At 54.5% G+C, this 20475-nt stretch overlaps 4 protein-coding genes across 5 annotated transcripts in view; 2 read left to right on the top strand and 2 right to left on the bottom strand.

The window, feature by feature from the left end:
* Window positions 1-1795: 1795 nt before the first annotated feature.
* Window positions 1796-11377, top strand: GFAP (glial fibrillary acidic protein). 2 transcript variants are annotated; one of them, XM_060080654.1, is made up of 10 exons: window positions 1796-2259; window positions 3293-3353; window positions 3549-3644; window positions 4597-4758; window positions 6166-6291; window positions 6497-6717; window positions 7299-7342; window positions 7713-7838; window positions 9110-9195; window positions 9826-11377. In XM_060080654.1, exons 1-10 carry the CDS (start codon window positions 1811-1813, stop codon window positions 9865-9867), a joined length of 1413 nt encoding a protein of 470 aa, XP_059936637.1. In that variant the 5' UTR covers window positions 1796-1810; the 3' UTR covers window positions 9868-11377. The 2 variants fall into 2 exon arrangements, with proteins under 2 accessions (XP_059936637.1, XP_059936638.1); XM_060080655.1 differs by lacking the exon at window positions 7713-7838 and having other exon boundaries at window positions 1811-2259.
* An 867-nt stretch (window positions 11378-12244) lies between these two features.
* Window positions 12245-13486, bottom strand: FAM187A (family with sequence similarity 187 member A). Its single transcript, XM_060080409.1, has one exon. It carries the CDS (start codon window positions 13484-13486, stop codon window positions 12245-12247), a length of 1242 nt encoding a protein of 413 aa, XP_059936392.1.
* A 637-nt stretch (window positions 13487-14123) lies between these two features.
* CCDC103 (coiled-coil domain containing 103) lies at window positions 14124-18296 on the bottom strand. The gene is made up of 4 exons (XM_060082217.1): window positions 18221-18296; window positions 16384-16535; window positions 15851-15983; window positions 14124-14939 (listed from the first exon to the last, which is right to left on the bottom strand). The coding sequence occupies exons 2-4, from the start codon at window positions 16524-16526 to the stop codon at window positions 14511-14513; spliced, it is 705 nt and encodes a 234-aa protein (XP_059938200.1). The 5' UTR covers window positions 16527-16535; window positions 18221-18296; the 3' UTR covers window positions 14124-14510.
* A 243-nt stretch (window positions 18297-18539) lies between these two features.
* The window catches only part of EFTUD2 (elongation factor Tu GTP binding domain containing 2), a 32727-nt gene continuing 30791 nt past the window's right edge, over window positions 18540-20475 (top strand). Inside the window, exon 1 of the mRNA XM_060081804.1 lies at window positions 18540-18646. The gene's annotated coding sequence lies outside the window, so the exon portion shown is untranslated. The remainder of the gene's footprint in view (window positions 18647-20475) is intronic.

The raw sequence follows: 20475 nt of genomic DNA, 5'->3' as shown, positions 1-20475 counted from the left end.
GACTGGGTGCCCCCTCCTCAAGATTCAAGATTCCCCTCCCCATGAGACTGCTCAAGCCCAGGGTCAGACTCTGCTAAAGAATTAGGGATTCTCACCTCCTCTCTCTGCTTGGGACTCATGGGGAAATCTCGGCAAGCAGCCTGTAACCTGCCCAAATGAAAAGCATCTCCCCTGGCGTGGACGAGGGGGCATTGCCCAGATAGGAGCTCAGGGGCTGTGCTGGCTCTGACAGCTGGGGAGGAGGCGAGTAGCCAGACTCTGTCTGCAGAGCTGGAGACCTGGCAGTGCTGGGCTACCCCCAGGGCCTCCCCTTGGTGCCCACTGAATGACTTACCACTGTGAGGGGCCCACTGAATGACTCACCTTGGCACAAACACAATGGTCAGGGGTGGGCACAGAGCCTGCTCCCTGCTGCACCCCAGCCCCCATCAGATGCCTTCCGAGAAGTTCTTTGAGCAAGGGGCTTGGGCTGCACCCCACCCAACAGGCTGGCATCTTGGGATAAAAACAGCACAGCCCCCTGCAAGGGCTGCCCTTGCCACGTGACACCCTCACCGGCAGTGGAGAACAAGGCTCCATTCAGCAAGTGCTCGGGAAAAGGGATCAGAGGCCCAGGCATGGGCAGTGGGCAGTGGGGCGGTGGGGGGGTGCAGGAGAGGAAGGCTGCCCACTTCCCAGAAATCCAGGGACACAGATGGGTGAAGGGCCTGGGCAGGGTACTGACCCTGGGGGACCAGATAGAAGGTGTGATTGGATCTGAAATCTCAAGGGCCAACAGGGCCCAGGCCCCAGGCTCCCAGTTCAAACCCACTGGCTCCTAGGTTCCCATACCCACCGATTCCCCAGAAGCCTTTCCCAGCTTCTCAGCTTGATGTGTGGGAACTTGAAGGAGATAAATCTCCAGTGTGAGAGTGAGGTGAGGGGTGGCCAAGGAAACGGCGTGTTACAGGAACAAAGATGGGAGTTGGGACAGCCAGCTCATTCATAAGTGCTTTGTGGAGCTGTCAAGCTGCGCTCTGGGAGGGGGTGCGGGGAGGCTGGGCAAGGAAGGGGTGAGCCTGAGGAGGCTGAGGCTGGGGCTTAAGGGTGACCCAGGGGGAGGGCCAGAGAGTACAGCGCCTGCCCCCACTTACCCTATCAGGGGCTCCACGTTCCTTCCATCATTCCCCCACTGCTAGACAGAGGCCTCAATTGACCCTCCAGACAAAGAGCTGGTTCTAATTCCAGCCCACAGCCCCGCACCTGCAGATGGGGAGAAAGCAGGAATGCAGAACGCCTGTATTCAGAGGGGAGGACTCCAGGAATCTGCTGGGAATGAGGTTGGCAGGAAACTGTAACAGGCTGTTCCTTGAAGATATGGAACAGGTTTGTTTTCCACCAGATTCCCAGCATCTAACAGGCACTGAGTGTGCATGAGAATGCTGAGTGAGGAAAGGCCTGGGTCATAGGATCTAAAAGTTAGAAGACAGGTCAGAGGTCATCTGGTCCAGCCCTTCCTTGACCCACCGTCCCAGTGAAAGGGTCTCCTTGTCCAGTGGTCAGGGCCCCAGATGCAGCATCGGCCCCAGGAACTGCCCACTAGCACCTCTGTCTGGAGCCAGGCTGGGGCTGGCATGCCCAGGAGGCCCTGTCTCTGGGCACAGTGACCTTGGTGGGCATGAGAGGCACTCTCCCCATGGCTGGGCTGCGGCCCAGCCCCACCCACTCAGGCTATGCCAGGGGGTGTTGCCAGGGGCAGCCTGGGCCGGGCCAGGCCAGGCCCTCCTCCATAAAGCCAGCACATCCCAGGAGCAGGCAGAGCCAGGACAGGATGGAGAGGAGACGGGTCACCTCAGCGGTTCGCCGCTCCTATGTCTCCTCCTCAGAGATGGGGGTGGGGGGCCGCCGCCTGGGTCCTGGCACCCGCCTGTCCCTGGCTCGAATGCCATCTCCACGCCCGGCCCGGGTGGACTTCTCCTTGGCCGGGGCGCTCAACTCCAGCTTCAAGGAGACCCGGGCCAGTGAGCGGGCGGAGATGATGGAGCTCAATGACCGCTTCGCCAGCTACATCGAGAAGGTGCGCTTCCTGGAACAGCAGAACAAGGCGCTGGCTGCCGAGCTGAACCAGCTGCGGGCCAAGGAGCCCACCAAGCTTGCCGACGTCTACCAGGCGGAGCTGCGCGAGCTGCGGCTGCGGCTTGATCAACTTACCGCCAACAGCGCCCGGCTCGAGGTGGAGAGGGACAACCTGGCGCAGGACCTGGGCACCCTGAGGCAGAAGTGAGGAGGGATCTCATGAGCTGCCCCCCACCCCCGGAGAGGGAGCGCCTGCAGGCCTGCAGGGTCTCGGGCAGGGGCTCTGCCTCCCTGCTCCCCAGTTTCCCACCTCTGGGAGGAGAGGGTGGCCCTTGCTCCCCAAGATGAGGGTGGGCCCGGGAGGAGGCCCAGGATCTCAGGGATCTGATTCCCAAAGACCTTCGGGTACTCTCAGCGCCTCCCCGCTGGGGAAAGCTGTGTGGGACAGTCAGGGACCCCCAGCGGGCAGGGTCTCTGCGCTTCACTCACTGCAGGGCCTTGTTACTGTGGTCGGGGAGCGCACCTATTCTGAGCCTGGGTCTGTCTAGAGGGGGAACTGGAAGGAAGATCGGTGTGCACCAGGAGGACTGGGCTGGGGTTACAGGAAGACAGGGAAAGAGCAGGCAGAATGCTGGCTTCAGAATACAGGAGACGCTGCCTGTCACCAGCTTATGACCCTAGTCAAGACACTTCAACTTGCACAGCTGTAAAGCGGAGATCTTAATAAAACCCATTTCCAAAGGTCAGAGGAAACCCCAGGGGCATGGTCCTTGCTGAGCTGGCAGGGCATGCGTGTGTGACTTCAAGTGTGGGAGGACGTGTGTGTGTGTGGTGTGTGTGTGGTGTGTGTGTGTGTGGTGTGTGTGGTGTGTGTGTGTGGTGTGTGGGGGGTGGGGTGTGTGTGTGGTGTGTGTGTGGTATGTGTGTGTGGTGTGTGTGTGTGGTGTGTGTGTGTGTGTGGTGTGTGTGCAGCAGTGAGTGTACATTGGTGGAAGCGCCTGTGTGAGCAGGAGCAGGTGCAGCAACCCTGATAAGGCCCCTTGGTAATGAGTTAAAGCAAAGGCCCTTGTCTGCTCACCCGCCTGGCCAAGTCCTGCGGCCCCTCACTCCTCTTGCCGCTCACAGTGGTCCTGGGAGGGAGGGGGGGTTCTCTGGCAGCCACCTCCAGGGAGGTTAGGGTAGGGGTCCAATAGTCCTCAGAAGAGCCCGGACCCAGGAATGTGTCCCCCTACCCCAGGCTCCAGGATGAAACCAACCTGAGGCTGGAGGCTGAGAACAACCTGGCTGCCTATCGACAGGTCAGGGTGGTAGAGGGGAGGGGCTGGGGAGGGGGAGAGTGTTGATGGCAGCCCACCCAAACACAGCCCCCAAGCCCAGCCCTCCAGAGCAATGTGCTGCTCCCCCCAGCCACAAAAGGAGGGATCAGATAAGACTAGGGAGTGGGGAGGAGGAGTCTGGGGTCAGAGGGGCCCTTTGCTTCCTCCCTACTCCAGGAGGCAGATGAAGCCACCCTGGGCCGTCTGGATCTGGAGAGGAAGACTGAGTCTCTGGAGGAGGAAATCCGGTTCTGGAGGAAGATCCATGAGGAGGTAAGGTCAGGGCAGAGGGAGGAAAGGCCAACACAGATTGGAACTGAGGAAAAGAGACAGAGAGACGGAGACTGAGACACAGATATTCAGACAGAGAGAGAAGGAGACAGACTGACAGAGAGAGAAAAAATGAGAGAGAGAGAAAAGACAGAGAGAGATACAGAGAGAGACTAAGGGAGACAAAGACAGGGCCTTCCCTGGTGGTCCAGTGGTTAGGACTCTGCGCTTCCACTGCAGGGAGCACGGGGTCCATCCCTGGCTGGGGAGCTCACATGCCTCGCGGCGCGGCCAGGGTACAAAATGATAGACAAGAGAGCATCTCCAGCCCCCGGTAAAATGCACACAGACACACACTCCACTTACTGAGAATTACAACGGGCCTCGTCACCTCCTGTTTTTCTTCACTACAGCCCTGTGAGATAGGGACCGTTCCAGTGTTCTCTCCTTTTCACAGAGGAGGACACTGAAGCCCAGAGATGTTAAAGAACTTGCTAAGGTCACACAGTTAGTCTCTCTGACTCCATTCCCTCTGCCATCTGTCTTCATTTAAATGAGAGCTATACATAAAAACACACACACAAACAAACACACAAACCCCCCTACCCCCGCTGAGCTCTGACTTCAGATAATGGATGCAGAATCCACGGCCTCAGGGAACCTGGGAACCCACAGGCACACCCACACCACAGGGACTCAGTCACTCACCCACGAGAACACAGGGACACTTTCAGTGCTCCTGCCTTCCAGGCCTGGGAGGAGGACACCATGAGACCCCCAAACTACCCCCGCCTCCCTTAGCCTGGGCCATGCCATTTCCTCCAACTAGGAATGCCCACCTCCCTTAGCCAACTTCTGTGTCCGAGGGGCGGACAGAAGAGGGCATGATGCTGTGGGGAAACCCCAGTTGCAGCCTGGTCCTTGAGCCTGGCATTCCTTCTCTCACCCTGGCCAGGAGGTGCGGGAGCTCCAGGAGCAGCTGGCTCAGCAGCAGGTCCACGTGGAGATGGATGTGGCCAAGCCCGACCTCACAGCAGCCCTGAGAGAGATCCGTACACAGTACGAGGCAGTGGCATCCAGCAACATGCATGAGGCGGAGGAGTGGTACCGCTCCAAGGTAGCCCTGACTTTGGGCCAGCCTGCCTCCTCCAGGCAGCCCTCCTGGCTCCATACAAAAGAACTGGGGAAGGAGGGTGGAGGAAGCTGGGGGAGGATCCTCTCTGAGTGACTGACCTTCACCAGAGAAGTGAGGTGCCTTGCCCGGGGCTACACAGGCACTATTATTTCCAATAAGTACTTATTAGTACTTATTGCTATTACTATTAGCCAACACTGTTGTGTATTAGGCCCTGTGCTTTGCATGGATTATTTCACCATGAAGTAGGTACTGTTCTTTGATAGATCAGAGAACTAAAGTCCAGAGAGGTTAACCAATTTGCCCAACGTCACACAGCTCCTAAGCAGTAGAGCTGGATTTCTAACCCTAGCTACCTCACTTGGGAGCCTGCATTCTTTTTTTTTTTTTTTTTTTTTTTTTTTTGGTGGTACGCGGGCCTCTCACTGTTGTGGCCTCTCCCGTTGTGGAGCACAGGCTCCAGACGCACAGGCTCAGCGGCCATGGCTCACAGGCCCAGCCGCTCCGCGGCACGTGGGATCTTCCCGGACGGGAGCACGAACCCGTGTCCCCTGCATCGGCAGGCGGACTCTCAACCACTGCGCCACCAGGGAAGCCCGGAGCCTGCATTCTTGATGCGTCTGTATCCTGGGTTATTGAGCATCTACTACATCTCCAGCTCTGCCCAGGATACAGAGGCATGTCTGACCAGGGAGATGTTATGTCACTCAATAATGATGTCTACGGAGAACACAGCAGGGCAGAGTTTACATACAATATGGGGACAGGAAGGATATCATAGAAGGGAGGGCACTGGGGCCAGGCAGGACTGGAAGCCTGTGAACATAAAAAGAGGAAAGGGGCATTCAGAGTGCAGGACAGAGCCTGAGTAGAGGCCGAAAAGCACAAAGAGGTAGGGGCCCAGAGATCCTGGGCCAGGGCGTGGAGCTGAGGTGTGTAAGTGGCAGAAGCCAGTGATGGTTCTGAGCAGGGCAAGATGTGATGGAGCCCTGAGGGCTTCACTGCAACAGGGCTATTAGAGTACAGAGCTCTGCTCACCAGAATCCCCTGTGTAAGGTGGAGGAGGTCAGGGTTCAGTCACGTGGATGGAGCTGCCAATGCTGGAGATTCCGGATTCCGTGGCAAACACTGTTCATTCCTGCATTCCCTGACCAGGCATTGTGCTAGGTGCTAGAGACGTAGCAGTGTCCTGTGTGTCCCCGGTCCACGGGCCGCAGTCGCTGCGAATAATCCCACCCAGGCCATTGGCTGGGGTGAGCTGGACAACAACCCTGGGGTCCCGCCCATCTCCCTGATCCTCCAGACATCGTCCCTCCCCACGGGCCAGCACAGCTCCCGCCGTAAGCGTCCCCAGCCCTCCCCTCAGCATAAAGCCCTCTCCCCATTTAGTTTGCGGACTTGACGGACGCTGCTGCTCGCAACGCGGAGCTGCTCCGCCAGGCCAAGCACGAGGCCAACGACTACCGGCGCCAGCTGCAGGCCTTAACCTGCGACCTGGAGTCCTTGCGCGGCACGGTGAGCGCGGGCAGGGCCCGAGGCGGGGGGGACGGGGTCCGCGAGCGGAGGCTGGTGAACCGGAGGAGGGAACCTGCCGCCCTAGGAGGTGCTGGAAAAGGGCCAGGGGCTGGGACCAGGGCTGGGGGCGGAGCTCTGAAAAGTTACTCGGGGCGGGGCGGGGACGGGGGCGGGGCCTCGAGAAACCAGCCGACTCCACCCACAGAACGAGTCCCTGGAGAGGCAGATGCGGGAGCAGGAGGAGCGCCACGCCCGGGAGGCGGCGAGTTACCTGGAGGCGCTGGCCCGGCTGGAAGAGGAGGGGCAGAGCCTCAAGGACGAGATGGCCCGCCACCTGCAGGAGTACCAGGACCTGCTCAGCGTTAAACTGGCCCTGGATATCGAGATCGCCACCTACAGGAAGCTGCTGGAGGGCGAGGAGAACCGGTGAGCCCTGCCCAGCAGCCCTCCCTGCTGGCCCCTCCCTGGAGTTGCTTTGCTCCCTTCAGGGACCGTCTTATTCAGTCTTGCGTCCAGCCCCCTCCTATCCCAGTGCCCAGCACAGTGCTTGCCTAGCACACAGTTGGTATTCAATAAATGTCTGATGAATGAGTGAACGGATTCAATTCAGCCCATGTTGATTAAGTCCCAGAGTAAGGACTCGGGTCACCTCCCAAACTGAGGCTCACTCCCCACCCTCCCCACAAAAATCGGACTTCTTTTCCCCTGACCAGTGTCTTCTGCCGCCTGGGAATTCTCTTCGCCACTCTTCCCTCCCCTCTGCCATCCTCCAAGCGTCCACTCTTTTGAATAGAGATGTGCCCCTCACAACATCCAGGCTCCTTGCCAGCTTTGGTAGCTCCAAGGAGTGTGTTTGCTGCTGGGGAAGCTAAAAGATGGGGTCGGCCTTTCCTGGCAAGGAAGAAAGCTTCAAAGCTGTCATGAAATCTCCAGACCAGGACCTGGCCTGGGGATATCCTCGGGCAGCCTGGTCACCCCTCTCTCTCTTTCTCTCTGCTGTCTTTCAGCATCACCATTCCTGTGCAGACCTTCTCCAACCTGCAGATCCGAGGTCAGTAGAACAGGGTCTTGTGGGCAGAGTGTTGGATTTCTGCCCCCTCCCCCAGGCCTGTGAGTTGCTGTTCTGGCCTGGGGCCAAGGACCAGGGCAAACGGGCCTGGGGCTCTCCATGGGGACCTTCATGATTCACCGCAGAACTTCTAGCCAGAACACACCATCCCAGAGCATTCAAGGTGGGGCTTGCAGCCACTCCTGTCCTGCTCTGCCCTTTGTCCCACCCGCCCCCGCATCCCCACACCCCATTCCATTGCAGAACTGGGTGATTGTCTCAACCTCTGTCCTGTCTGCAGATCCCTGATTAAGCTCTGCTCATCCAAGTGTTTGATGTTTGTGTTTTTTTTTTTAACTGCTTGTCACTACAGGGGGCAAAAGCACCAAAGAAGGGGAAAGTCACAAGGTCACAAGACATCTCAAAAGCCTCACAATACAAGTTATACCAATACAGGCTCACCAGATTGTAAATGGAGCCCCCGCCGGCTCGGCTCTCGGTTAGCTGCCTGCCTTATAGACACGGTGCTCTTCTCAGCTTGATAGGGAGCGAGCCTCACCAAGCCCACTTTCCCCATCCTCTTAGGCTCCCTCCTCCCAGGTTTCCTTAAAGGGCCAAGCCTGTGTCATTTTCCCAGCAACCTCAGCACCCAGCCCAGGACCTGGCACAGGGTAAATGTAGGTTAAAGTAGCAGAGTTGGCCGGTGTTCAAGGTGATAAGTCCTCGGGTGCACAGATGAGATGCTCTGGGGCCTCTGAGCAAACGCCAGCCTCTGCCTCACCTCTTTCCCATCACTGGGAGGGCCCCTAGGGTCTCACTGTGCCCGGCGGCCAGGCTCTCTGCCTGATTCGTCTGTCCCTGAGGCTCCATTGTTCAGCTCAGTGATGATTCAACCCAGAGGATTATTTCCCCCTGGACGGCTGCTCTTGGAGTGAATAAAGTTTTATGTCCCCTGCTCTTAATTTTAAATATTAGTGAGTGTGACATGTTATATTTTTCTCTCTGAGGGGGTGAAAAGAAGTAAATTACTTCTTACTTGTATGTGGCCCTCAAATGATTCTTAGCTAAGGAAAAAAAATTCTTCTTTCTTTTGGGCTAGAAATTTAGGAACACTAGCTATGCATGTCCCAGGGCTTAGTTCAGCATCAGAAGGGTTAACCAGGCAGACCAGGTAGAGGCAATACTGCCAAATGCCAGACAGAAAAGGGTCACTAGGGCCCAGAGAAGAGGCAGAGAGAAGTAGGAAAGAGGAAGGGGGACAGGAAAGGGACCCACGTGTATTGAGCACTAATATGTGCCCGTCATTTAACAAACATTATTTCAGTTAACTGACTCCTCACTCCCACGTGGAAAAGTAGACAACAGCATCCCCATTTTGCAGATGAGGACACTGAGGCTGGAAGAGGTAAATTAATTTGCCCACAGTCATGTGGCTGAGCTGGGACTCAAGTTCTGGCCTGCCTGACTTCAAAACCCACGTGCTCCTTCCTTGGCATGGCGCTGCGTTGACAGGAAGCCAGGAGCCAGGTGAGGGCTTGCAGAGGGGCTGAAATGCAGCCAGGCCAGGAGAGCGAGCAGTGCAGCAAGGACTTGCCCAGCACCGTGGGGACTTAGGAGGTTGCCAGCCCCTTTGGAAGAGCCTATGCCCGCTCTGCCTGATTGGATAGGCTTTTGTACTCATGATTGGGGGTTTCATGGTGAAACCGAGGGTGGGAGAGGATGTCTAGTGCCCTGAGAGCCCATGGAGGCCTCCTCTCCTCATGCCTGCAGAAACCAGCCTGGACACCAATTCCGTGACAGAAGGCCACCTCAAGAGGAACATCGTGGTGAAGACTGTGGAGATGCGGGATGGAGAGGTGAGGAGGGTGGATCCCAGATTCTGGCCCCGGCAGACTCTGGAAGAAAGCTTGACTGGCACATAGAAGGTTTTTGATAATTCACAAAGAGCTCCTCTGGGAGGCTCTGCAAGAGGGGAAGGAACCCGGATGTAATTCATTTCCCCAGCCCCTCCACTGGCAGTTCTAAGGGGAGCCTGGGTGCCTAGACCACTGGATGGGGTCCTGACTCCAGCTTTCTCCCTATCTCACCCTCAGACTCAGGTGCCCCCATGCCAGGCCTGGGGGAGAGAGAAAGAAAATTAAAGTTAGTAGCTTTCACTCCCAACTTTCAACTTGCAGCTTGGTGAAAGGAACCTGGCAGAAGAATGGGATGGGGGGATTGGTCATACCCCCTCCCCATCACACCAGCAACAGTACCAGCTAATCTCACAAGATCAGCTCACCATGTGCCAGGCACCGTGATAGTTGTTTGCCCGTGTTACCTCATCTCCCCCTCTGACTGCTGCATTGGGGGTGTTCTGGCTACTCTCATAGAAAAGATGACCCAGGAAGGCGGGGGACTTGTCTAGGTCCATAGCCTAGCTGTGGTGGACCTGGAGTCTGTGTGAGCTCTTAACCTAACTGTGGCACCTTCTCTGTCCCCTGCAGGTCATTAAGGAGTCCAAGCAGGAGCACAAGGATGTGATGTGAGACAGGACCCACCTGGTGGTCCCTGCCCCACAGTATGAGGGGCCTGCAGCAGGAGTCGGGGTAGTTGCCCCTCCTCTGCTAGTTAATTTCCCCAGACTTGAGTTCCCACCCACCCCAGCTGCTCCTTTTCCCCCTCAGTCTCTATGTCAGCTTGCTGCCCTAGGCTCCATCAGCATTAAGCCTGTCAGACAGCACCCACCCAGCACCCAGCAACTCTAACAGGGCACTCACCCCAAAGGGGCAGCCTGAAGGGGCATGGCCAACAGCTTGGGTTAGAATTGGGAGGGAGGAGAGAAGTTGGGGAGGGCAGGGAGACCTAATAAATCACCCTCCGTATCCCGAATCTCTGTTGTCATGGCAACTGTTGCCAGAGCCGGAGGTGTCTGGGGGTATCTGGGAATGGGGCCTTTGAATTTCTTCAGGCTGGTGGAGGAAAACCGAGACTCTGAGACAGGCAGGGGAATCCCCACAGGCAAGGAGGCTTTGGCCAGAGGCTTATTCTTCTAGACTGACTCTGACCAGTCTGAGGATGGGTGGGGCTATCCTGCCACCTGGAGTAGTCGCAGGACAGAATTCCTGGCCTGCCCAGATTGCAGAGGGGCTTCCTGAGTGATGGTTCAAGTGTCTCAGCCCCACTGAGCTGCCACGTGGGCATGCCGTGGGCCCGTGGGAGCTTGATTCTCAGCACTTGGGGGAACTACAGTGTAAGTGGTGAGGGAAGGGGTGCTGGGGGAGAGTAGAAGGGGGCCTGGCCCCGAGCTGTGGGCACAGAGAGGTCAAGCCCGGGAGGACTCCCCCCACCCCATACAGGCTGGAGGGGGAGCAGGTAGAGAGGGTAGAGGAGGCGGTTGGGATGAGGCCAGACATCAGAGTGGGGGGCTGTGCGTGAGCAGTTACACTTGGCCTCTGGGTCGTGGGAATCAAGAAAGTGACTCATCCTCTTGAAGATGCTGAAACAGGAAAGAAAGAGGCTGCTGTTCCTGGGGGCGGGGCCCACTTTGTCCCAGCACTAAAGGCCCTTTCCTGGCTGCGTAATCCCTGTCCACCCAGGCCTGGGAGCCGCTGCAGCTGCCGCCTGACCCCAGCAAATACTGCTAGGCAAAGCCTCTGCTGCACGCCCGACCCCCTCCTCCCCACAGTGACCGCTGCTCTTCCCTAAGCCAAGGCCCCTGTTGTCCCCTTGTAGTCAAATACAAAACGTACCCCCGTGTTTTAGGTAGCACCCTATTTTATAATTTGGGAACCCGAGACCCACGCAGAGTGAAGACACTGGTTTGTGTTCCTGCAGCCTAGAGGCAGGACAGCTTGGGGCAGACACTTTCACCCCGAGCACCTGTTCTGGGGTCCACGGGAAGACTGGCGGGCACGAGATGATCAGTGGCCACGAGTGGGGCTCAGAGGCCCACTCCAGGGTCCCCATCTCCCTCTAAGGCAGAGGGAGGGAGAAGTCGGAGTCCCTCCCTCCTTCCAAGGCTGGTGCCCTTCCCCTACTCCCTCCTGCCACCCACTGCTGCTAACCTTCGGGGCACCACTGCTGCCTTTAGTCACTGACATAAATAAAGACAACTGCTGTGGCTTTCCCCAGAGTGGACTCTGATCTGTTCGGCAGAGGCTGGGGCTGGGGGAAGGGGGCAGGAAGTAGCCTTGGACAAGACACAACTTGCTTCTTATCACTGATCATCTTGGGACCCCCAGCCACCCCCAGCAGTGGCCACATGACAAATCCCATCTCCAGCCCTACTCTGCCCTGCAGCCCTGGTGCCTTCCCCCACAGCCTTTGCTTCCCGCCCCTCTTCTCACCCCCAGCCCCCAGCCTGGGTGCAATCTCTCAGGAAAGTCCTGAATTCAGTCTCCAATTTCCTCATCCATTTCCCCTGTTCTAGTCTCTACCTGTGTTCCCAAACTCACCATTTCTACCTGCCAGTGCCGGGATGAGGCTGGGAAAGAAGGCAAAGAGGATATACACTAGGTACCCCGACCCTTTTCTTCCTCCCTCTGCTACCCCCAATTCAAACAGCGCCCACTTAGCAATCCTCGAAGGCAAGAAAATAAAGCACGTCAGACGCTGTTCAACACCAGACAGGTGATAAATGTTAGGTTCACTTCTTCCTTCTCTGAGCGTGAAGTCAGAAGACACAGGCACCCTGGCTACTTCCATCTCGCTTCAGTCCCCCATCTCCCACCAGCCTCGGGCCTCCCCGCTTCCCAGATTGGGTCCCAGACTCGCTCATGATAGCAGGGAACAGGTTATAGCTAACAACTTTGTCCACATGCCCTGCCACACATCCCAGCTCAGGATGCCTATCCAGAGGCATCTGGTACCATTTAACAAACACATTTGTGCACAATTGGTCTTCAGAGCTGGGGAAGAGAGAGCCTAGGGGGAGAAGTTGGGACAACAGCGGAATAAGTAACAGCAGCAACGACAGAGGTGAATAGTGATGAAGACTGCCGTGATGACCAGGTAGCCTATCAGGGTGCGCACCAGGGTGGCCCGAATCTCGGGGTTGGAGAACGAGACTGGGTAGCGGCCTCGAGATGTCACGCCCAGTCGCAACCCAGCGATGCGCACGCCCTGCCGCCAGCAATAGTAGATGCCCCGGTCTTCCAGCCGGGTGAAGCGGATGTGGAGATGGTTGCCGTGGTCGATGAACACCCTCATGGACCTGTTGACGCCCTCTAGGTACTGCGTGCGGTAGAGGTTCTGCTGGTCCTTGTCCCAGGCCACGGCATGCTCCGGCCGGGCCCCGGGACAGGAGATGATTAGTCCGTGGCCCAGCCTCTGCTGGTGGAACTGAATGGGCACCTGGGGCAACCAGGGCCGGCTGCCCACTTTGGACACGTAGCTGAAGAGCGCCATCACACCCTCCTGGATCTTCTTCTTCTCGCAGGGCACCAGGCAGCTCCGAAGCAGCAGCTCGGGGGCGTGGCTGCTGGCCTTGGCCCGGAGCTGCCTGGGTACAGCCCGCGAACCACAGGACACCACGTCGGGCATTGTCTTGCGGTAGCGGGGGGAGAGGCCTGGGCTCTGCAGGTAACACAGGCCAATGCGCCACTGCTCCCCGCGCACCCCGCAGCGGTCGCAGGGGGTCCACTCCCAGAAGGTGGTGAAGACGTGGAGGCTCCCGTGGTACTCATCTGCGAAGGGCTCCTGGCCCTGGTCCTTGAAGGTGGCCTTCATCCCCTCACTGCTCTGGATGTCCACGTCGTAGGCATAAAAGTAGTCCCCCTTGCGGGTGCCGCAGAAATACAAGCCTGAGTCCTCGGGCTGCACCCGGAAGACCAACAGGCTGAACATGCGGATGCTGAAGCGGACCAGCATGTCGCTGCCCACACGCACCTGGGCTGCCTCCGTCAGGACCCGCCCATCAAAGTCCGTCAGCACTTTGGTGTGGCTGCTGCCGAGGTGTTTCTGATAGTACCAGACGACAGCGGACACCTCCTCGGGCTTGCAGTGGCAGGGGAGCTCGATGCTCATGTCAGCCAGGTAGGCTGCATTGTCAAACATCAGGAACGCTGGGCAGGGGGTCCTCTGAAAAATGTTCTCCTTCTCCACGATTTCAAAGGCCTGGAGGCTCCCCAACACCCATAGGAGCACAGTGGCCTGGGCCAGGTTCATGCCTGTGCAAGGGAAGAGTCAGAGGGGCCGGGGCAAAACCTAGGCACTAAAGGCCTATGGGGCTTCTAGAAATCACTGCTGGGAGAAGTCATCTATATGAGGAAAGGATCCAGCAGCCAGGAAAAGAGGCAACAATCTGCCGAGGAAGCTGCCCCAGACAAGGCAATTTATTCCCAGTGGATGTACAAGATGCCCTTCTAAAGTTCTGGACGTGAACTTGAGGGAAAACCATTCTAGAACCTGGCCCTTTCTCCCCTTCTAGAACACTGGCACTCACTCAAGAATGGGTCAGGGGAAGCCAGAATGAGAAGCAAGGGCCCAGGTACCAGGACAGGGAAATCTCTGCCTCTCTGTTCCAGGCCCTGCCCTGCCTGCCTGGTGGAAAGGTCCTCCCTTTGGTTAATCCAGGAGTTGAAGGCAACCCTCCTACCTGCACATCTGGTCATCTAAAGATGCCTGGGAGGCTGGCCAGGCCTGAGCTGATGGCTTGGGGCTTTCCCAGGCCCAACCTGCAAGGGAACTCAGCCCCTGGAGAAAAGTAATGAACCTCAAATGAGGTAGCATTTGATCATTTATTGATTAAATGTCCATTCTGTTGATTTCCAGTTACAAATACTCTTGTTAAGAGCTATGGAGATCAATATTAATTTATCATGGAAGATTAACAATTTTGCTTTTTCTTTTTTTTGAGTGGAGGCTATAACTGGTGGTACCAGTATTTGGTTGGGTGCTCACCCATCTCTCAGGGCCATGGGCTAGCAGACAGGCAGACTCTAAAGGTGGGAAGCACAAGTCTTTCAACTTCTTGGGCCCTTGACCATCCGGTGGATCTACACAGTTCAGAATATGGAGCCCCCAAAAGGCTGGAGGAAAAGGGAAAATTCAGTTACTGCTTTTGTTGTGAAAATTCCAAGACCAGAAGGGACTTAGGTGTGGGCTTCTCACTACAGTCTTGCAGAGCCCTCGAGACAACGAAAAAATGCCTCCAGTGACCACTGGGGGCCTCTGAAGGTAACTGGTCCCATCAGTCCACATGGTACAGCCTTAGCAGCTCTTGCAGACTCTCCTTCTCCTGAAGCCCACTAGGCTGCTCCCCCAGACCCCGCCCCTCCAGGCTGGGGGTGCCCATGGCCTGCAGCTTCTGAAACAAGGATCTGCAGCTCTCTCTCTCCGCATGGCTCATCAGGCTCAGGTTCAGGGTGAAGCGGCCAGTGCTGGCCAGGCTGCGCAGGATCCCCAGCACCACCCACCAGTCAGCTGGCCTCACGTGATCAGCCAGTGCCATCAGCATCTCCCCTAGAAGTCCAAACCCCACATCCATCTGGAAGAGGCGGCCCAGCTTTGGGCCCCCGAGCTGCAGCAGGGCCTCGTAGCGCTCTGGCCCACTCCGCAAGTATCGCCGCCAATCACGGTAGAACTCAGCCGAGGTCTCGGGCTGGAGGAGCGTTTTCTCCTGGATTGCAAAGGAAGGAAAGAGAGTACAGAGCTCCTCCAGCTGCTCTGTGACAGTGAGAGTGAGGGGAGCCTGTGGATTTTCATCTGAGCTCTAGTATCACACTCTGAGCACTGGCAAGGCTGCGGTCCCTGTGGGCCTCATTTTCAGATGAGAGAACAAGGGATGGGATGGGGAGGGAGGGTCCCAAGGAACCCAGGCTGTGATCTGAGACTCTCAGTTGTACCAGGTTTTTCCTACTGATGAATGTGGACATAGCCCTTCTCTGCAAGACTAACTCAGAGTTTACTCTGGGCGGGGCAGGAGAGGGGGTAATTGGAAACCTCTGGAGGAGAGAAAGGAACTCAAGATGAGTATTAAGGCTATGACAGGCTGGGGCTTCCCTGGTGGCGCAGTGGTTGAGAGTCCACCTGCCGATGCAGGGGACACGGGTTCGTGCCCCGGTCCGGGAAGATCCCACATGCCGCGGAGCGGCTGGGCCCGTGAGCCATGGCCGCTGGGCCTGCGCATCCGGAGCCTGTGCTCCGCAACGGGAGAGGCCACAACAGTGAGAGGCCCACATACCGCAAAAAAAAAAAAAAAAAAAAAAAAAAAAGGGCATGACAGGCTGAATCTCCTTCCCAACACTGCCAGAGGCTCATAGGCTCTATACCATATAACTCGAGGTAGAGTAACCCAAATCTGACCTGGGAACGGGAACCAAGGACTGACTGACAGGGGCCTGCTGAGCCCCCCTTTCTGACTTATTCTGGTTGGTTTAGGCCTCACCACCCGTTGGTTGCTTTTCTTTCTGGGATTGGAGGCAGAAACCTGCCTCTGTTGGCTTTACATGAGAAATAAGGAAAACATATATGTTATAAGAAAACAAGGTTGGAAGTTTAAGGCAGAGAATCCCGCTGGGCCTCACTTACCGGGGAGATTTCAGTGGTTTCATCCTGGGAGGGCCTTCCCTGAATAGTGTGACAGTTCCAGGGCACAGTCCTCTTTCCTCCTATCTTGTCCTTCTGCTCCAGTGGCTTCAGATGTGATGCAAGGACAATACCCCTACAGGCAAAGGACAGAGATTAGGGGATGGACCTAATGCCATCTGTAGGTGTGAGGTGGCTGGACTTTGCGTGATACCGGCTGAACCTGTTGGCAGGCCAATATGACAGTGATAATAACAACAGCAGCAACAATGGCTGACAACTTTTGAGCACTTTACATGTGCCAGATATTGTGCTCAGAATCTTATGTGCAATAACATTTAATCATGACAGTGGTTACTGTCTCTTACAGATGAGGAACAGAGGCTCAGATAGGTTAAATAACGTGCACAAGCTCACACAGGTAGCAGAAGGTACGGTCAAGATTGAGCCCAGAATTGTCTGACTCCAAGTGCACGCTCTTATCCACTATAGTAAACCATAACAGGAGAGCCTGAGAAAAATGGCAGTAAGCCGACCTGAACTCCTCATAGGAAGCCACCCTCTGTTCCACGGCCCGTAACTTGGCAGCATTTTCCCGTTTGTACTTCTCATCAGCAGTTAGTGCAGCCTGCAGCTCTTTCTCCAGAGCCTTGAAGTCAATGATGTCATTCCTTTTCATGGCCTGTGCCTGGGAAGGCAAAGGGAATGAACGTCAGCAGAGGGTGAATATCAGGGATGGGGGGTTGCATCTGGATTCTTTGCCAGCCCACAAAATGACTCCAAAGCACTCTGGATATCTAGTCACTTATCTTGAGGGAGGTGTTATAAAAATCTAGTTCTCTATTTTACAGAGGGAAGCTGAGCTGCACAGTGAGGTCTTGCTTAAGATTTTTTGCCACTGAAAATAGTCTTGACTTTCAGTTTAGTGCCTTCTCTTAATTTTGCTCTCTGCTTCTGAAAATATTTTTTTAATTGAAGTATAATTGACATACAATGTTATATTAGCTTCAGGTGTACAACATAGTGATTCGACATTTATATACATTACAAGATGATCACCACAATAAGTCTTGTTACCATCTGTCATCATTTAAGTTTATTACAATACTATTGACTATATTCCCTATTCTGTATATTACGTTCTAATAACATATATATTATACCTGGAAGTTTGTGCTTCTTAACCTAGTTCATCCACCCCAGCACCCCCTTCCCCTCTGGCAACCACCAGTTTGTTCTGTTTTGTTTGTTCATTTGTGTTTTAGATTCCACATATAAGTGAAATCATACAGCATTTGTCTTTCTCTGTCTGACTTATAATACCCTGTAATGCTGTATAATACCTTAGCATAACACCCTCTAGGTCCAGCCATGTTGTTTTATTTTATTTTATTTTATTTTATTTTATTTTATTTTATTTATTTATTTTTGCGGTACGCGGGCCTCTCACTGTTGTGGCCTCTCCCGTTGCGGAGCACAGGCTCCAGACGCGCAGGCTCAGCGGCCATGGCTCACGGGTCTAGCCGCTCCGCGCGGCATGTGGGATCTTCCCGGACCAGCGCACGAATCCGCGTCCCCTGCATCGGCAGGTGGACTCTCAACCACTGCGCCACCAGGGAAGCCCCCCATGTTGTTTTAAACGGCAATTTTTCATTCTTTTTTATTCTGCCTCTAAAAATATTTTAGTATTGGTGCTTTGGCTGAGGAAGCATATGGATTTCAGAATTCAGTCCCTTCACATTTCTACATGGACTCACTCTATAGCGAGTTGTGATAGAGGCCCTCACACAACAGCAGAACTATTGTAACCTACTCTTGAGCCCTGGGATAAAATACCACTCATTGTTAAATGTCTTTAACGAGGAATGATACTTTCCACCCAAACCAGACGCAGTGACTGAGCAGGAAATCAAGTAGAGGTGGCAGAAGAAGGGGCTCAATGATCCCCGTTTCCAGCCAGGGCTGGAGCACAGATTCCTAGGTTCTTGGGCAACCTCTTCAGCGCTGCCACTGTAGTTCTGCAGCCTCCGCATATCTGAGGCTGATTGACCTGTTCTACACGGAGATCACCTGTATGGGTTCTAGTCTTGGCTCTAGCATTTCCTTGCTGTGAGACCCCTTTGAACATCAGACTCCTAATGCACTAAGCTAGATTACGTGGTGAAGTCATCATCAACAGCCCTAGGGCAGGGAAGCTTGAGGTCTACAAGCAACCCCGTGCCCTCCCCCTCCACCCCAACATGGGTAAGCTTGAAGACCAAGAAGGAGGCTGGGTTAGCCAGGAACTGAACTCAGGTGTCCTGGCTCCTGTCTAGTTCTGAGCCCTTGCCAGCCACTGAATAAATAGAACACCTAATCCTCCTGCCCCCTGACCTTCACCCCAGCAGCCAGGGCCCTGGTTTCCTTTCTTTGGGGATCCCCAGTTACCGCCAGACCAAGTCTGCTCAGCGTAGACCACGCCCAGCAGCTGTGGTTGCCCAGCAACTGCTCCACCAGCCTGCCCACGTGACCGCCCCGAAGGACCCCTTCAGGGTTGCCCCGAGGCGCCTGATCAGATTCTCGCCTCCTCGGGCCTTGCTTTCTTTGGAGCAACCCACGCCTTGGTTTGGGGACCCACAACTCCGCCTCGCAGGTTCCTGTGTCCGCGGCCGGCATTCTTCCGAGCTGGTCCACAGGCAAAGGGCTGTCCTCCGGCGTGTGCGGGGTCCTTCCGAACAGCAGGCGCAGGCGGCGCGGCGGCGTTGGACGGAAGCGCGGTCTCTGGCGGCCTACTCGGAGTGTTTGGCTGAGCAGCGGGAGGTGAGTTGACACGGGTCCACGGCATGGGAAGGTTGCTACTGTGGGATGGGAAATTAAATAATGGCAGATGTGGAGGAGACGTTATATGCTATCTTCTACTTTCACTTTACACATGGGTTAATTGAGGCGGGAAAGGGAATGAAAGCCCTCCCTCCCCCACCCCGATTCCGGGGTTCCCTAATGTCGTCCATCTTTAAAACCCTTTCCCGGGGCAGGGGTCGTTCTTGCACTGTCTCACTCCCTGTTCCAGCTGTGCGGCCTTCACCCTTTCTCTGCCAAGCTCTCTCCGTCCTTATTCTGTATTCCTTGGAGAGCCTGCGTTGTAGCGGGAAGCTGCGGTGAAGTTTGGTACCGAAATTCACTGATTTTTGCAACTGTGGGCAATCAGCTATCTTCTGTGTGCCTTGTTGGAGTCACTCATTTAGTCATTCAGCAAATACTGATTGAGGTTCTATTTTGTGCCAGGCACCGTTCTAAGTGAAAAAAAACAGTCCTTGCTTCAACTGTAGTTGGAGAGATGACAGTAAATACACGAATAGATACGTGTCAGCTAATGATAAATGTTAATAAAAATAATAAAACAATGAAAGTGGGGGTTGGAGAATGTGTGTATAGGTGGAGCTTTTTTTAGAGTGACAAGGGAAGGCTTCTCAGAGAAGGTAACATTTTATATAGTAGACACCTGGGTGAGATGAAGGAACAAGATATACATGCGCAAGGGGAGAGCATTTTGGAAGAGAATAGTAAGTGCAGTGGCCCTGAAGCAGAAATGAGATAGGTTGTTCCATGGACAGCCTTCTGTAAAAATTTCTGCAGTCATTTCATGGGTGTCTTGGGAGAATGAAATGTGCACAGATGTGGTAGCTCTTTGGAAGTAAAAAGAATCTCTATGCATATGAAAGTTTCCATAATAATTTACATTTAATTATTAGTGCTTGGAACTCTTAATTCTCTATTTTATCCACAGTCAGCCCTCAACAGGGGCATTGAGGGAGGTGGCGGGATTAGCCTCATGAAAGAAGTATCAGTATTTCAAAATTAAACATTCTGTTCAGTTAACATTTATCCAGTTTCTACTTAGGTGAAGCGCTGTCTTGGTCATTGGCAGGTGGGCACAAGGAACGCAGGGTTCCTGTATTCAAGAATGGCCAAAAAATAATGCTAGCTAACATTTATTGAGCCTGGAACTGTAATAACTTGTTTACACAGACTATTTTGCTTAATTCTCATAACCCTTTATGCAATGGGGATTAATCACTTTATTTTCCAATTAAAGAAACAAGCTTGGAGAGGTGAAATAACCTGAAATGACATAGTTATTAAATGACAAAGTTGGGATTCAAATCTAGGTCTTCCAATTCCAGAGCCCTGACCATTAACCCACACTCTGGTCTGTTGCCTATTACTGTAAGCTGTAGAGGTGTTGGTGAGGGTAATTAGTACAGTTAACTACCATTCATGACAGAATTAAATGCTGATAAAGACACGAAAGGCTACAGCAGTATAGGAGAGTGAGAAATTGAGGCTATAGGAAGGCTTGAAGGAGGGGGTATTTGACCTGTTACCTTGAGTAGAATTTCTGTAATTGAAGTGGAGACAACCCACAAAATACTTATTAATTACAAAGAGAAAGCATGTAACTTTACAATGGAAAGGCCTGGTAGGCACCACCATAATCAGTGGTGAAGTTAACATCACCACTGATGGAACAAATTAAAATCATATGCCACTTGTTAGAAGATGCACCGAAAAGAGCACAGCATCACTTCTGTGATATTCTTGCCAAAAAATGCATAACCTGAATCTAATCATGAGGAAACATTGGCAAA

The sequence above is a fragment of the Mesoplodon densirostris genome, chromosome 18 (assembly GCF_025265405.1).
Source record: "Mesoplodon densirostris isolate mMesDen1 chromosome 18, mMesDen1 primary haplotype, whole genome shotgun sequence".
Classification (NCBI taxonomy): domain Eukaryota; kingdom Metazoa; phylum Chordata; class Mammalia; order Artiodactyla; family Ziphiidae; genus Mesoplodon; species Mesoplodon densirostris.
This window is presented reverse-complemented; position numbering and strand designations above follow the sequence as displayed.

Excerpts from the sequence above, each read along its gene's own strand:
- GFAP (XM_060080654.1), top strand. The coding sequence starts at position 1,811 with ATGGAGAGGAGACGGGTCACCTCAGCGGTTCGCCGCTCCTATGTCTCC. Across the intron at positions 4,759-6,165 it reads AGGAGTGGTACCGCTCCAAG|TTTGCGGACTTGACGGACGC; the intron begins GTAGCCCTGACT and ends CTCCCCATTTAG. Across the intron at positions 7,343-7,712 it reads CTCCAACCTGCAGATCCGAG|GGGGCAAAAGCACCAAAGAA; the intron begins GTCAGTAGAACA and ends TTGTCACTACAG.
- FAM187A (XM_060080409.1), bottom strand. The coding sequence starts at position 13,486 with ATGAACCTGGCCCAGGCCACTGTGCTCCTATGGGTGTTGGGGAGCCTC.
- CCDC103 (XM_060082217.1), bottom strand. The coding sequence starts at position 16,526 with ATGAAAAGGAATGACATCATTGACTTCAAGGCTCTGGAGAAAGAGCTG. Across the intron at positions 15,984-16,383 it reads GCTTCCTATGAGGAGTTCAG|GGGTATTGTCCTTGCATCAC; the intron begins GTCGGCTTACTG and ends CTTTGCCTGTAG. Across the intron at positions 14,940-15,850 it reads AAACCACTGAAATCTCCCCG|GAGAAAACGCTCCTCCAGCC; the intron begins GTAAGTGAGGCC and ends TTTGCAATCCAG.